Source organism: Salminus brasiliensis, chromosome 15 (assembly GCF_030463535.1).
Source record: "Salminus brasiliensis chromosome 15, fSalBra1.hap2, whole genome shotgun sequence".
NCBI classification, from domain to species: domain Eukaryota; kingdom Metazoa; phylum Chordata; class Actinopteri; order Characiformes; family Bryconidae; genus Salminus; species Salminus brasiliensis.
This window is the reverse complement of record NC_132892.1, coordinates 9,234,083-9,247,382: the sequence shown is the minus strand read 5'-3', so window position 1 is coordinate 9,247,382 and position 13,300 is coordinate 9,234,083. Positions and strand designations below refer to the sequence as shown.

Here is a 13,300-nt window from a genome sequence, read left to right as displayed (position 1 = left end):
CCTGTGCCTTCTTTTTTCTAAACTGCCTCGTCTTGTTGGCTCTTAAACCACTACGTTACATTTTAGGTCTCCCAAGCCAAAACGTTTGGACATCATCTACTAAAGTTCTTTCATTTCTAAAAGAGTGGCATGGAAACGCCTTTTTGTGCTTCTAGCCACCTTCATTAGACATACCAGCTCTGGCAGCACTATATATGTTTGCAAGATTCGAGCTATATTCTTTTAGTACTAACTAAATGCCATCTGTTCACATACAGTGGCGGGGCTGTACAGAGCGCGTGCAGGTTTCTGGTAAGGAGTCTGTGTCTGTCTTTACTGTTTTCACTCACCAGGGTTTGTTTCTTAAGCAGTGGTGCATCTCCATCGTACACAAAGATGGGCCTGATGCGGAAGAAGAGCAACTTGCACAGGCGGTGAAACAGTGTGAGAAGGTGGGCATTCTGAACGCTGTTGCCATCCCGATCCCGTACCCCCTTTACTGCCTGGTTGAGCCAGATACTGATATCTGTGAGTTACTAAGTCAAGGATGCCCAATATATATACACATCACTAAAAATCACAGACCACCATTGCCTGGACACATCTGAAACAGACTGTTACTGTTCATTTACACTGGTGTACAGCTAAAAGTATGTCTTTGGTCCTGCATACTTTAACAACTGCGCCTTCCTAATCACAAGTATGTAGAGTAGCCTAAACCCACACTCAAGTACACGTAAAGTTAGTTTGGTGTAATACTGACACAAGTAAAGTACATTCCGTTTAAAAAACTAGTATTACAACCATTATATCAGAATCATATTGGCATCAGCAAGTCCACGCACGCCTATGTTTCCTGGGCCACCATTGGCTGCAAAGCATTTCACACAAGCATCCCTTTGGGATTGGGGAGCAGTCATTCATGTGGGTCCAAATTCATGTGTAGATCCATTTTTTAGTCATTTAGACATGTGGGTAATGTGTCCAGTGTTTCAAAATATGTCACAGATATCACAGTGTGACAGATATTATTTCTTTAGAGCCTGAAAAGCAGTATGGTCGGGAAGTGTAATTCACTTTTGCATGCATTTCTGGACAAGCAATATGCTGTCAGTGATTTCAGCCATCACTGGAAGTGAAAGAAGCAAGCAAACTGCTGCAGTACGGCAATGTTACAGAAATATACACAAATATGGCTTGAGGGACACAGCATTACACAGTTCTCGGGAGCAGGCTCATGCATGCTCCACCAAAGTAACACAGCAGCAGCACAGTTCCAGGTGGGACTGGCAATGACAGAGAGGCAATTCTCCCTTTTCCCTGTCAGTGTACCATCAACATGAATTGAAGCTGTGGTCCTGAAGCGGTGCTACTTAGGACATCCAGTATCTGTCAGTTTGAACTGAAGAAGACTGTTAAACTCTATTCCTCTGTTTTTAATGCACTCATGGTCTAAAGTAACTTGAATTAGTAACTAATTGCTAATGACCAGCATGTCACTGAGCCAAAACCAGGTAGCTATGCTACCTTTCTTTAGACATATAGAAATATACACCTCTTATTCTCATACATCAAGAAGCAGTGAACAAGAGTGAACAGGGGCTGTAGAGAGAAAGGATACCGACTGCTAGGATCTTCCCTTCGAGTGTTTCTGGGTTGATGGGCTTCCCTGTGCTCTCCAGCAACTTCCACAACCCGTGAACTCCCATCGCTGTCCTCTCATCAGTCTGAGACAAACAGAGCCAGACTAAGCAACGTGGAAGAGCTCTCAGCCACAATCTGAAACCCAGAGCTCAAAATCGGCCTCCCTAGCGCACTATTAGGATGTTGAGGCCATCGTTTTGTGCCCTACGTAGTGCACTATTTAGGGAACACGGATCCCTTTGAGATGCAGCCGCAGGAAACAACAATGACCGAGAGACGAGCATAAACAATCACTCCTATGTCTCTCTCTCTCTCTCGGGTTAAGCGCCTTCATTTATTCATACCGTGCAACAAACGACTATGCGCTTTTATCTAATATATATTATCTAATTTTCTCGAACTGCAAGAGTTTAAGGCAGGGCAACACGCTCACCCCAGCTGAGCCCCGTTAGCGTAGCTGTCTGGCGGAAACATTTTCTGTGAACAGTAGTTCCGCTTCGAGTCGGAAAATGGGAAACTCCGGCTGATGGCCGCAAGAGAGGTATCCTACGTGGCAGAGTTGGTTTAAAATGGTGATGTTTGTAGGCACAGGTTGTATTACCTGATATTTCTGAGGCCGCTTAGAATCTTTAAAGTCTCTTTATTATTTTGGTGGGAACATTTAGCTAGCTGGTGTTTCCTTTTGTTTACGGAAAGCCCGTCGAACTGGTCGCTAGCTAGCTTGCTCGGGTTATCTAGCTAATAGGTTAGCTAGCGATAGCCAGCACAATAATAAACAGAGCGCGTTAGCTGAGCAGGCCATAAACAGGGCAATACTAGCTAGCTAATAAAAGTGGAGATTGAGAAACACTGTCGGAGAGTTTGTTAAGGGTTGTATTAAAGGGTGTAGCTGTTGGTTTTATCAGTAGGAGTTGTAGCTAGGCTTACTTTAATAGTAGTGGGGTTGGTTAGCTAGCTAGCGATAGCTCGCTCCAGCTGAACTGATCCCCTCCATAATACTTCAGTGCTTAAGCATAAGTACAGCTGATCTGTCCTAAACTATAGTTTATAGGATAGTTTTCCAGTCTGACACGGGACAGTATGGTATTTAATACATGTAAGGATAAGTATGAAGTTTATAGCTATGTTTACTACCAGTACTAATAGCTACAGGTAGCTGGCAGTCATGTTCCTCAAGGCTGGAGCATGTTGTTGAGTACTTGCAAGATACTGTATTGAACTGAGGTTTCTTTTTTTTTTCTCCATCCTCTGAAGGTTTAAAGTCATTCATACACACTCCTATTGCCTGGGATCTTTGATGCACCACTCGATTCTGCTGCTGTTTTAAGAACCTTCTCCAACCATGTCTGTTGAAGTAGCCATGAAAGGTCAGTAATCTTCCATACTGTCCATCCTTTGTGTTATTTACATACCTGTGAGAAAGTCAAAATAACCCCAACCAGACTAGACGCATTCAGATTTATCAGATGTTGCTGAGTGAGACAATCCTTTCGATCTCAAGGTTTATCTTTTGTACTCTCAGGCTTGGCCGTCGTGTCTGTCCGCGGCCCTGGCGATGGCATGGAGACAGACAAGCCAGTGGTGGCCCCGGAGATCTCAGCGGAGACCCCATCCTTGAAGGTAGCTTCACCGAAGCAGTTCCCCAAGACTGCTCCAGCATCCCCAGGAGTACACTCCCCAGGAGTACTCCATCTAGGAAAAGTCAACAGGGACGCCTGCACTGAGGTGGAGGCTGTGAGGATTGTGGTGCCCCGTGCCGCCATCAGCCGAAGTGGCCGAGTCGGGGCTCACGAAACTAAAGGAGATGAAAGAGGGTCTCCCCATCATGGTGAGGACCAGCCTCCCTCGCCCTCCCCGGAGCAGCAGGACTACAGGACCGCCCTGGAGAAGCTCCAGAACTCTGAGCGCAGGTTGCTGCAGGACAAAGAGGGCCTCTCAAACCAGCTGCGTGTTCAGACAGAGGTGAGTGCTCTCTGTTCCCTTTTAGAGGAGTGCACGGTTCCTGTAGAACAGTTAACGCTACGCAATTTTGAGCTAAGTGATATCTTTTTGTCTGGATTTTGAAGAGAAACAGTTAATTCAGGAGTTCATTGTACCATAGTAACTTCGGCTGTCTGATTGTTGATCAACCCTGTAATATAGAACAAAAAAAGCCATGTTTTCATGTGTTCCTGTATTCCCAGATTCCTTGTAGATAATCTTTGTAGATAAGCATTGAAAGTTTTGATAAAAGCAAGCATGGCATATTATTTATGATATGCTTTCAATTTTCATTGAGCAAAATAGGATCTGTGGGGAAAAAAGTGATGTAAGGTTTGTCATGTGGCAATTTTATTTACACAACTCCAAAGCAATGTGTCAACTCTGCTTAAAATCAAACAAATCAGTTTCGGGTTTGACATTGCTGTTAAAAACCACATATACAAATACGTTTAAGATTACACAACCACTCAAGGCAGTCTGAGGCTAGTGTGTGATTTTTGGCATGCAGTTTGATTGATGTTGATAGTCAAGATATGCAGTAAATGTGATTTCTTGCCAAGCTTTTCCCTTAAAGTGCAAGGGAGCCGACAGTTCTGCATTAGAGACTGTATGTGTGTTAAAGTAGCAGTGTTTGTGTATAGTCTGGTCTTCACATTACAATTTCAATACTTTTGAAATGCCTAGCAGTACTCTGCCATCCTCTGCTGTCGTTGACTGGGATATAACATTGTACTACTTTTGTACAAATCACTACCTCTTCATTATCTTCAGGTAAACCGGGAGCTGAAGAAACTGTTGGTGGCCTCAGTAGGCGATGACTTGCAGTACCACTTTGAGCGACTGGCGAGAGAGAAGAACCAGCTAATACTGGAGAATGAGGCACTGGGTCGCAGTCTCGCCCACACGGCTGAGCAGTTGGAACGAATGAGTATTCAGTGCGATGTCTGGAGGAGCAAGTTTCTTGCCAGCCGGTGAGTGTTGAGTGGCAGAGGAAGGATATACAATAACTTTGATCATTGTTGATCAATTGATCACCACTTTTCTGACCACTAGGTAGACTTACAATCAAATTGTGATTTGTTGTTGATTTGGTGCCACCATTTATGTCTTTAAGAACTACATTTAAAATGATCGAAGCTTGTAAACGGAGACTGCACTCATCAAATTAAGGTTCTAAAAATGTCATTCGAGAGTTAATCTGCAGTGGAAAATGTTTGGAGAATTAATCCTCTGTTAGGTCATTTACCACAGCATGATAAAAGCAAGATAAAACTTCCAGTCCTAATGAAAATCTAAAATGTGAAAAGATGACCGTGAATTAAAGTTTTTAAAAAGTATTAAAATTTACTTGAAAAATTATTCTGCATTATCGAGATAGAAAGAACATAAGTAAAAAGATAAGGGTAAGGGGGTGAGGGCACTCTTGGGTGTCCTCTTCCCTAATCTACACAGATTTAGTCAAAGCCATTATACCTTCATGTAAATAATGTCAGTAAAAAATGATCAAATACATGACTTCTCATTTGAAATATTACATATTCATTTTTAATTGCACATTTTTATTACAAATAATCTACGACTGGCCATAAAAAATGTAATACTAATGATTCATTAAGGCATGTATTTGTCAATGTGACTGTCAGCAGTGTCCAATTAGCATGTTTTTTAAGCTCCGTCCCCACAGCTTAAAGATAAACTTAGTTCTTATCTAATGTCGCAGTATTTTCCTTTAAACACATCAACCAGTCCTTGTGCATTAAATAATCTTATAAGTGTCTTAAAGTCTCTGAAAAGGTCTCCTGAAAATAATAAACAACTCCAAACACCCTCAAAGGTCTTGTGCCCCATCCCCTCTATGACCCTCTAAATTATTAGGTAAAAATATATAAACGGTAATAAAGATGAGTGTAAGGGTGTGGTTGTGTTCAATCACTTCCAAATCCAATTTGTTCTAATTATCATATTGAATTTGAAATCTAGCGTTATGGCAGAGGAACTGACCAACGCCAGAGCTGCTCTTCAGCGTCAGACAAGAGAGGCACAGAGTGCCATTCAGGACCTGCTGCTTGAGAGGGAGGAATTCTCCAGAGATATGATGCACACGCATAGGTAAGTGTCACAAAAACTCCTCCCACTGTTAACTTGCAGAGAAATGTAGCATTCGCTGTTAGATCTTAAATGTGCTTCTGCTGTCTGGATTAAATAGTAACCAGTCACTTTGTGTTGTCTGATTGGCAGGTCACTGGAGCAGCTGTTAGTCTCCCTTCAGTGGGGTAGGCAGCAAACCTACTACCCCAGTGCCCAGCCTCTCAGCACCGGGGAACTAGCTGTAGCCAATCGCAAACTGGCTGATGCCATCAATTCCCACCTGCTGGGAAATGTGGGTGGCAGCACCAGCAGCACAACTTTGAAGAACAGCCAGGCTTCAGAACTCTGTAACACACCAGCTGAGAAGATGGCAGAAAAGGTACAGTAGAAAGACTAGAAAGATTATTATCTACTAATCATTTTTTTCTCCTCTTTTTCCCTTACCTATTGGACTACGGATGTTTTCTTGTAAACACTGGTGCTACTTTTCATGTCTGATTATATGATTAAAGAAATGTAATGCTTTCTTTGTAGAACAAAAACATCATTATGAATATGTAAAATAGATTAAAAAAATTGTATTTGTTCAAAATATTGTGGAATTACAGAATCCATTGACCCAGTGTTGTAAAACTAATTAAATCATGTGTAGAATGTAACGATATTCCTGTCTTTATGCACAGATATCAGAAACATTTATGTTCCTTTAGCTCTTGTAGAAAGTGACCATTTTGGAGCTGTAATATTTCAGGTTATTTTAAAAAATTCTTTTGCTTATTTGTGCCAATTTAGGTACTCAGGAATCTGGACCCTGTATCCTGCGCAGACAACAAAAGTGACCCTGCTGCTCCTGACCCCACCACGTCTCCTTTCCTGCCCAACAAGAAAAGCATCGGACGCTTCCATCCATACACTCGATATGAGAACATCACCTTTAACTGCTGTGAACGCTGCTCTGGAGAGCTCATAGTGCTCTGAGACAAACTAGTATCACATTTCTGCTTAAGTTACTCCTACTTCTTTCCCCTTGTACCTCCTTGATGCTTCTTGGATTGTTGGAGAAGAGAAGGTATTTATTTAGTCTAGATCAGTATTGATCATTTTGAGGAGAAGCCTCTACTATACTGTAATGACAATAGGGCTGAGTTTTTTTTTTTTTTTTTTTTTTTTTTTTTTAACTGTCAGCAGTCTTTACCAATACGTATCAGGACAATTGTAACAATTCTTGATGTAAACTCTTTGTGAATACCAAAGAGAGAGCACACCCAGCAGTTCTGACCAGCACAGAAATGAACTCTTGCTTTTCTTTTTTCTTTGTACTGGATGCTGTTCTGCAACATAAAGCAGTCTTCAGGTTATTAATTTTTTTTTTTTAAAGCCTCTTCATCTGACCTTGAATGTCAGGACTCTTGAGGTAGAGTGAGATTTTGCCTGTCTTTGCACAAGAAATCATGGAGATGCTGAGGGAGAATAATTTCAAACAGGATGAACAGATGGATTCTTACAGGGGATGCTTGACTATGCAGTGTGCAATGCAAGAGTTAGTTCTAAAGAGGCAATGAGTCTGAATTTCACATTTTATATACAATGTCAGTCTTATATGTTGCATTCATTTTATGTATTGTGCGTTAATCATATACATTTTGTATACGATAAATAGTGTGTTAATTTATTCAGTGCAACTGATTCACATCAGTGTGGACAAGCTGGAACTGTTCTAATAGCAACCAGAAAAGAAGTGTTATAATAATTGTTTATCTGCACTGATTTGTGTCAGCTCAGATATGGTTCGGATAGTGTTGCACCTCAGCTTTGAATGTACTGTAAGGTGCAATATGCATTTCTTTTTTAATTCCTACTGAAATGCTTCTCCATGTAAAGATCTGTTGGTAGACATTTCATAAACAAGTTTTCTGTCAAATGCAGTGACCAAAATAAAGTGAGTTATTCATTCTGTTTAACCATTAGAGACAACTACTTGCAGCACAATCATAGTAAAATCACAATATACATTGGTATACATCAATATTTCGCAAGTCTGAAATTGGCCAGTAATTAGGTCAAGTGGCCCTGCAGTGGCCCAACACAGAATGGGCTTGATGCATTTTGAAGGGAACGTCTCTGGTTTTACATTTCCGCATAATTAAAATGTCAAGATGTGAACTAAACTTCACAAACATTTTTAGGGGTGGGGTTGCCTGAAACAATGCCTCAACAAGCTACCTCAGAAATGTTATTAGGCAAATATGGTTAAGAAGTTATGGCCTTATGAATATACGACCAGAGTTTTACAGTAATTCCAGACAATAGTGGTATAAAACACATGCATGGTGGATACATACATCAGGCAAAATTAACGTTGAGACTCCACATCACAAAACATATTTACTAGTCATTCAGCATAGTAAATAAAACTGCTATATTTGTATTGTGTACATTGCATGATCCATATCTCCACAGTACTCCAACTCATCTCAGTCTGCATGACTGTTTACACCTCAATGATTTCATTTTGCAGAACATTTGACAATCCTTGCCGTTTTCTTTTAAAGGTTCGCCTATTTTTGGAAAGCTTTTGCACCAAAAGCAAGTACACATTTCTTGTCAATTTAATTATTAATACACAGAGTAAACAATTGTTTATTTTTTTTATTACAAACAACAGCAAAGCATATCGAAAGGCTGTTCTTTGTCCCACCAGTCCTTCCTACTCATAGCTGTACTACATTCCCCTAGAAGTCCATAATCTGGTTTGTCCGAAGATGTGCTCCGATTTAGAAGCTGGTTCTCTGGTCCTTAATTTTTCTGTCTAGGTTTGCTTACAAACAGTGGGACTCTGTCTTTTTGTGGCCTTTCATATGTTGTTTTGAAGGCTCGACTTTGAACATTCCTCTTTCCAGTTTGCTGGTAGAAGCCCAAGTGCTTTCTCTTGGGCACAAACTCCAGAGCCTTCTCCCAGCTGCCAGTATCCCTGACCTTCATCAGGATCTGGATCATTTGGTTCAAGGTCAGGTTCTTGCCTCCTTTATCCCAGTGCAGGTACTCGTCCAGAGGCAAACGGGCAGTGGCCAGCTTGAGGCGCTTGGCCTTGGCCAGGGAAACTCCAGGCATGACCGAGTGGTCCACAAAGGCACCGATGACGTACACCTTGCTGTGATCAAAGGTGTGGAGAATGTTGGGAGAGTCGGCAGTGAGGTAGACGAGCTGATCGTGGGGGAACACGTCAATGTGCTGCTGGCTGGTGGCAGTGATCAAGAGACGCTCCCAGGACTCCTGGCCGCAGCGCTTGACAAGCTCGGGTAGGTAGGCGCCGTTGGGCTGCAGGTTGCAGAAGTGCAGGTGAAAGGGGTCTTCATCCCGGCGGTTCCAGCCTTCGCTCTCCAGAAGCTGGGAGACTGTGTTCTCCAATCCCTTTCTTGTCATGTGTTGATCGAAGCTCATGTCAAACACCAGCGGCTGGCCGTGCTGCATGGCCTGAGCCGCCCTCCAGCACAGCAGGGTTTCCATTGAGCGATCCCAGAACTTCATCAGATATGTGTTTTTCAGCTGGGGGAGTCCTTCCCTCTCTCCGTCACCCCCATCACAACCTCCATCTGCCTTCTCCTTCAACATAGCCACTCTCTCGGCCATCCTTTTCTCCTTCTTCATTCGATCGGCCTTCTTATAGCCCTCCTTGAGAAACAGGTGCTTGAGGTACTTCTTCTTGGATGACTTGCTGGGACACTCAGACAGTATTTTCAGCTGCTCGTCCGTGATGACTTCAGGAACGGACCTGCCGGCCATGCGCCACGTCTCCACCAGCCTGCGGCTCGCTTCCAGCGGAGAGAGCTCTCCGTCCTCCTCTGGGATGGGTCCTTTATCTTCATCTTCACCCTCATCCTCATGTCTCTCATCTTGCAAAGCTTGCGAGCGCATCACCGACTTCCACGCGTCCAAGTCCAGCTCAGGCCTTGCTTCCACGTCCTTGGACTGAGGGGCATCTTTCCTCAGGGTCCAGCCGGTACTGAGGGATCGGCTGGTTGTAAGCGCTGAGAGGGGGGTGGAAGTGAAGCTGGACGTGGGCAAACCGGAGTAACGAAATTTTACAGCCGCCGAGGCTTCAGGGCAGCGGCGGCAGCACCTCCTCAGCACACCCACAACATGCGACCTGAGAGACATCATGTGCTTCTCAACACACTGGAGCTAGCTAGCTAGCTTGCGTGCTAACATCAAAGAAGATCACTGCTCAGCTGAACACAACAGACGATGAAATGCAAGCTGGTAAACGGATCAGATTCCCAAACGACAGTAAAGTAAGATTTACTCACTTCATCAGCCCATAAAACTAAACCTCACAGCACTTCTCTCAGGCTTGCTCGCTTTGAGGTCACGTTGACAAGCAGCGCATCTTCTATTTCCGCCGTAGTGAAACACAGACGTGTGCGATCAGACAAACGTTCCGCGCACTCTGCACCTGCGGCGTGGACTCCCCACTATTCAGTACATTAGCAAGGATAACACCTTATATGAATACTTACTACTCCTGAAATGACGAACCCGTGATAATCTCGTAATCCGTTGCTGACTAGTCGTTTTATTCTAGTGTGGATTTTAAGCAGACAAATATTTTTTTTGTTGTTTAAACTGGAAAGATCTGCCATTAAATGTTTCATTTGAGCTCTGATGAGTCCCAATGATCGATACGTACCATCTATGATGTGTAATTGCAGTGTTTGTGGTGGTTATTCTCCGAACAAAATGAAATATTGGGGTTAAGGGTGAATTGGCTATGATAGGTTGTGGGGTATGTAGCTAGCTAGTGTTTAACGGGGAAGGGTTAAATGATGTAGGTGTCAGTGATGGTCTGATGAGATCGGTGACCCGCTATACAGTGACTGATGGCTGTGATAACACTGCATTCACACCCCCTGCCCCAGGCCAGACGACTGTAAAAACATTACATTATATATATGGGGGGAACAAAACTTCCACAATATCCACAGTAATAGGAGAAAGAAAACTTTGTAATTGCATTGGAATTAACGATATATATATATATATATATATATATATATATATATATATATATATATATATATATTTATTATTATTATTATTATTATTATTATTATTATTATTATTAATGTTGGTTCATTATAAAAAGAAATGAACCTAATGCAATGGGTAACGAGTTTTTTAATTATGCAAAATGAAAAATATTCAGTATTTTTCTCTCTGTTTATTTGATGCTTTCGCAGATCTCCGCTAAAGCAGTGCTGGTGTGCAGAAAGGGGGCAGCAAAACGCTGCTCGTGCTCCTCAGTCTGCAGCTAAACCCAGAAGAAGAAGAAGAAGAAGAGCTGACAGTGTTGCTGTAGGAAATTCTGCAAATATGAGCTTCTTTCTCCCTAAATTGTCGAGTAAGAAAGATATTGACGAAGCCATCAAAGCCGTGGCTGAGAAAGTCCTGGTGCTGCGGTTTGGGAGAGACGATGATTCTGTCTGCCTGCAGCTGGATGAGATTGTAGGTGTTAATGGGGTTAGCCGCTTCGCTTAGCCTCTGTTCCCTGTACTGTCCCGACTGAGCCTAAGATCACACCAGAGCTGCAAGTCTTTACTCGTACTTGTACAAACTCAAACTCAAAGTTTTTTTTTTCTACTAGAAACTCTTGTTTTAGAGACTATGAAACAATGAAATTAGTAATATGAAATGTTTTGTTATACCTGATGTGCAGATTATTACCAGTGATTTTTATTAAATCTCTTACCTATAAATAAATGAAGTAAAACCCTGTAATTCTGACTAGTAAAACCATACTTTTATATATTAATTATATTATTACTGAATTGTAGATCTCTAAATGTACTATTTTTAATATAAAAAAAAAACCCCAAACAAACCCTTACAAACACCTACAACTTCAAGGTAAAGGATGGAGCAGGCCTTGAGTGGCCGTTATATTTGACTCCGCATCTGTAACTGGAGTTATTCAGAATTACAGTGGAGATATCTGGAATTATCATTTCCGTTAGTAGAAATGGTATGCTTGTATCGCTGGTGTCAGGCTTACCATAAGCACAGGACGTCAAGGTTGTTAGTGCTCCTGTTCTAATTTCTTTTGTTAGATCTTTTTGGTCTGTGTTTGAATTAAGACGACTGAGTTGATGTCTTGCCCTCCTTTTTATGCGGCAGCTTTCAAAAACCTCTCACGACTTGAAGAACATGACTTCAATATATCTTGTGGACGTGGACAAAGTACCGGTTTACACCCGATACTTCGACATCAGTTATATTCCTTCAACTGTCTTCTTCTTCAATGGACAGCACATGAAGGTTGATTATGGGTGAGTGATAAAGGCTTCTAACCATTTAATAAGAGCCTAAGTATGAATTCTGCAGGTCCAGCTATAAAATGGACTGAATGTTGTGCCTGAAGGTTGACTAATATTCTCTTTGTTGGTCATTTTTTTAGATGTATTTTATATACTAAACTAATGGCGCGTCTGTTTCTATGTGCCTTCTGTCACCTCTTTTTGACCTTGTGCTGTGTATTCCTACAGGTCTCCTGACCACACCAAGTTTGTGGGATCTTTTAAAACCAAGCAAGACTTCATTGATCTGATTGAGGTGATCTACCGTGGTGCCATGAGAGGCAAACTAATCGTTCGAAGCCCAATTGATCCAAGAAACATACCTAAATATGATCTCCTTTACCATGATATCTAGATACTGGTGTCACCATAACAGAGCAAAACTGGGCACAAACAAGCATGATGAAATGTAACCTCGCACTCCCACTGCAACATGCTACATTGGACAGCTCCCTGTCTCACACCCTGTTTTTGTATCTCTGAAGTAACTTCCTTGTCATAAGTGCGTTTGATGACATAGTGTATGTTTAGGTCATATAATTCTCTTCTGTATTATAATTATTTCCTGTATGTGCCCAAACCTAGTGCCATTTTAGCCTGTAAATAACTCTAGTCAGGCTCTATGTACAGTCTCCATGCATGCCAGGGTTAGTTTTAACACAGTGTTGCAAAAAGACCTCCTTAATTAAACAGTAAGAGAACTCTATGTCCCCTAATATACACTGTATGTCCAATTGTTTGTGGACACCAATTCTCATGAATGCATTCAGCTACGTTGTGGCACCCACAGCTGATCCAGGGGTGAATGCACAAACACAGCTGGTCTAGTCCCTGCAGAGTGGACTAAAAGTGGACTAAAAGGGTTTAAGGCCCCACCAGACCTGCCTGGTGTTTTGGAGGTGCTCTGACCCAGTGGTCTGGCCATCACAAGCTGGCCCTTGACAGACTGTTCACTTGTTGCCCAGTGTATAATTGAGTGTAAGTCTATAGTTCTGTACAAAGAACTCTTGTGCTCAGTTGTGCCAGGTTGTAATTATACAACCAGTAGATATCAAACCCATTCAGCTTGTTTCCTATGGAAATTGTTAGGCGTTTTCTTTTTTCTGAAAGCAGATAGCAGCATGGTTTACATGTAAATCTAGCTGCAATTATTATATTTCCCCTCCCTTATCATATGGTGCCTTTGTTTCATTTTCTAATAAATGTTTGTAATAATTTTATTGTAGCTGTTTATTTTCTTCACACTATGGCCTTCG

At 42.0% G+C, this 13,300-nt stretch overlaps 4 protein-coding genes across 4 annotated transcripts in view; 2 read left to right on the top strand and 2 right to left on the bottom strand.

Moving 5' to 3' along the window:
* The window catches only part of ercc5 (excision repair cross-complementation group 5), a 17,444-nt gene extending 15,378 nt beyond the window's left edge, over nucleotides 1-2,066 (bottom strand). The window contains exons 1-2 of the mRNA XM_072657731.1: nucleotides 1,601-2,066; nucleotides 330-505 (exon numbers count right to left, since the gene is read on the bottom strand). Coding sequence (XP_072513832.1) covers nucleotides 330-505; nucleotides 1,601-1,688 — 264 coding nt within the window. The 5' untranslated portion in view covers nucleotides 1,689-2,066. The remainder of the gene's footprint in view (nucleotides 1-329; nucleotides 506-1,600) is intronic.
* blzf1 (basic leucine zipper nuclear factor 1) lies at nucleotides 2,060-7,649 on the top strand. Its single transcript, XM_072657729.1, has 7 exons — nucleotides 2,060-2,164; nucleotides 2,878-2,990; nucleotides 3,146-3,585; nucleotides 4,378-4,577; nucleotides 5,587-5,715; nucleotides 5,845-6,073; nucleotides 6,487-7,649. The coding sequence occupies exons 2-7, from the start codon at nucleotides 2,966-2,968 to the stop codon at nucleotides 6,670-6,672; spliced, it is 1,209 nt and encodes a 402-aa protein (XP_072513830.1). The 5' UTR covers nucleotides 2,060-2,164; nucleotides 2,878-2,965; the 3' UTR covers nucleotides 6,673-7,649.
* Nucleotides 7,643-10,081, bottom strand: trmt10c (tRNA methyltransferase 10C, mitochondrial RNase P subunit). Its single transcript, XM_072657728.1, has one exon. The coding sequence runs from the start codon at nucleotides 9,853-9,855 to the stop codon at nucleotides 8,491-8,493; it is 1,365 nt and encodes a 454-aa protein (XP_072513829.1). The 5' UTR covers nucleotides 9,856-10,081; the 3' UTR covers nucleotides 7,643-8,490.
* On the top strand, nucleotides 9,909-13,259 carry txnl4b (thioredoxin-like 4B). The gene is made up of 4 exons (XM_072657730.1): nucleotides 9,909-9,986; nucleotides 10,932-11,196; nucleotides 11,866-12,017; nucleotides 12,234-13,259. Exons 1-4 carry the CDS (start codon nucleotides 9,940-9,942, stop codon nucleotides 12,397-12,399), a joined length of 630 nt encoding a protein of 209 aa, XP_072513831.1. The 5' UTR covers nucleotides 9,909-9,939; the 3' UTR covers nucleotides 12,400-13,259.
* The last annotated feature ends 41 nt before the right edge of the window (nucleotides 13,260-13,300 follow it).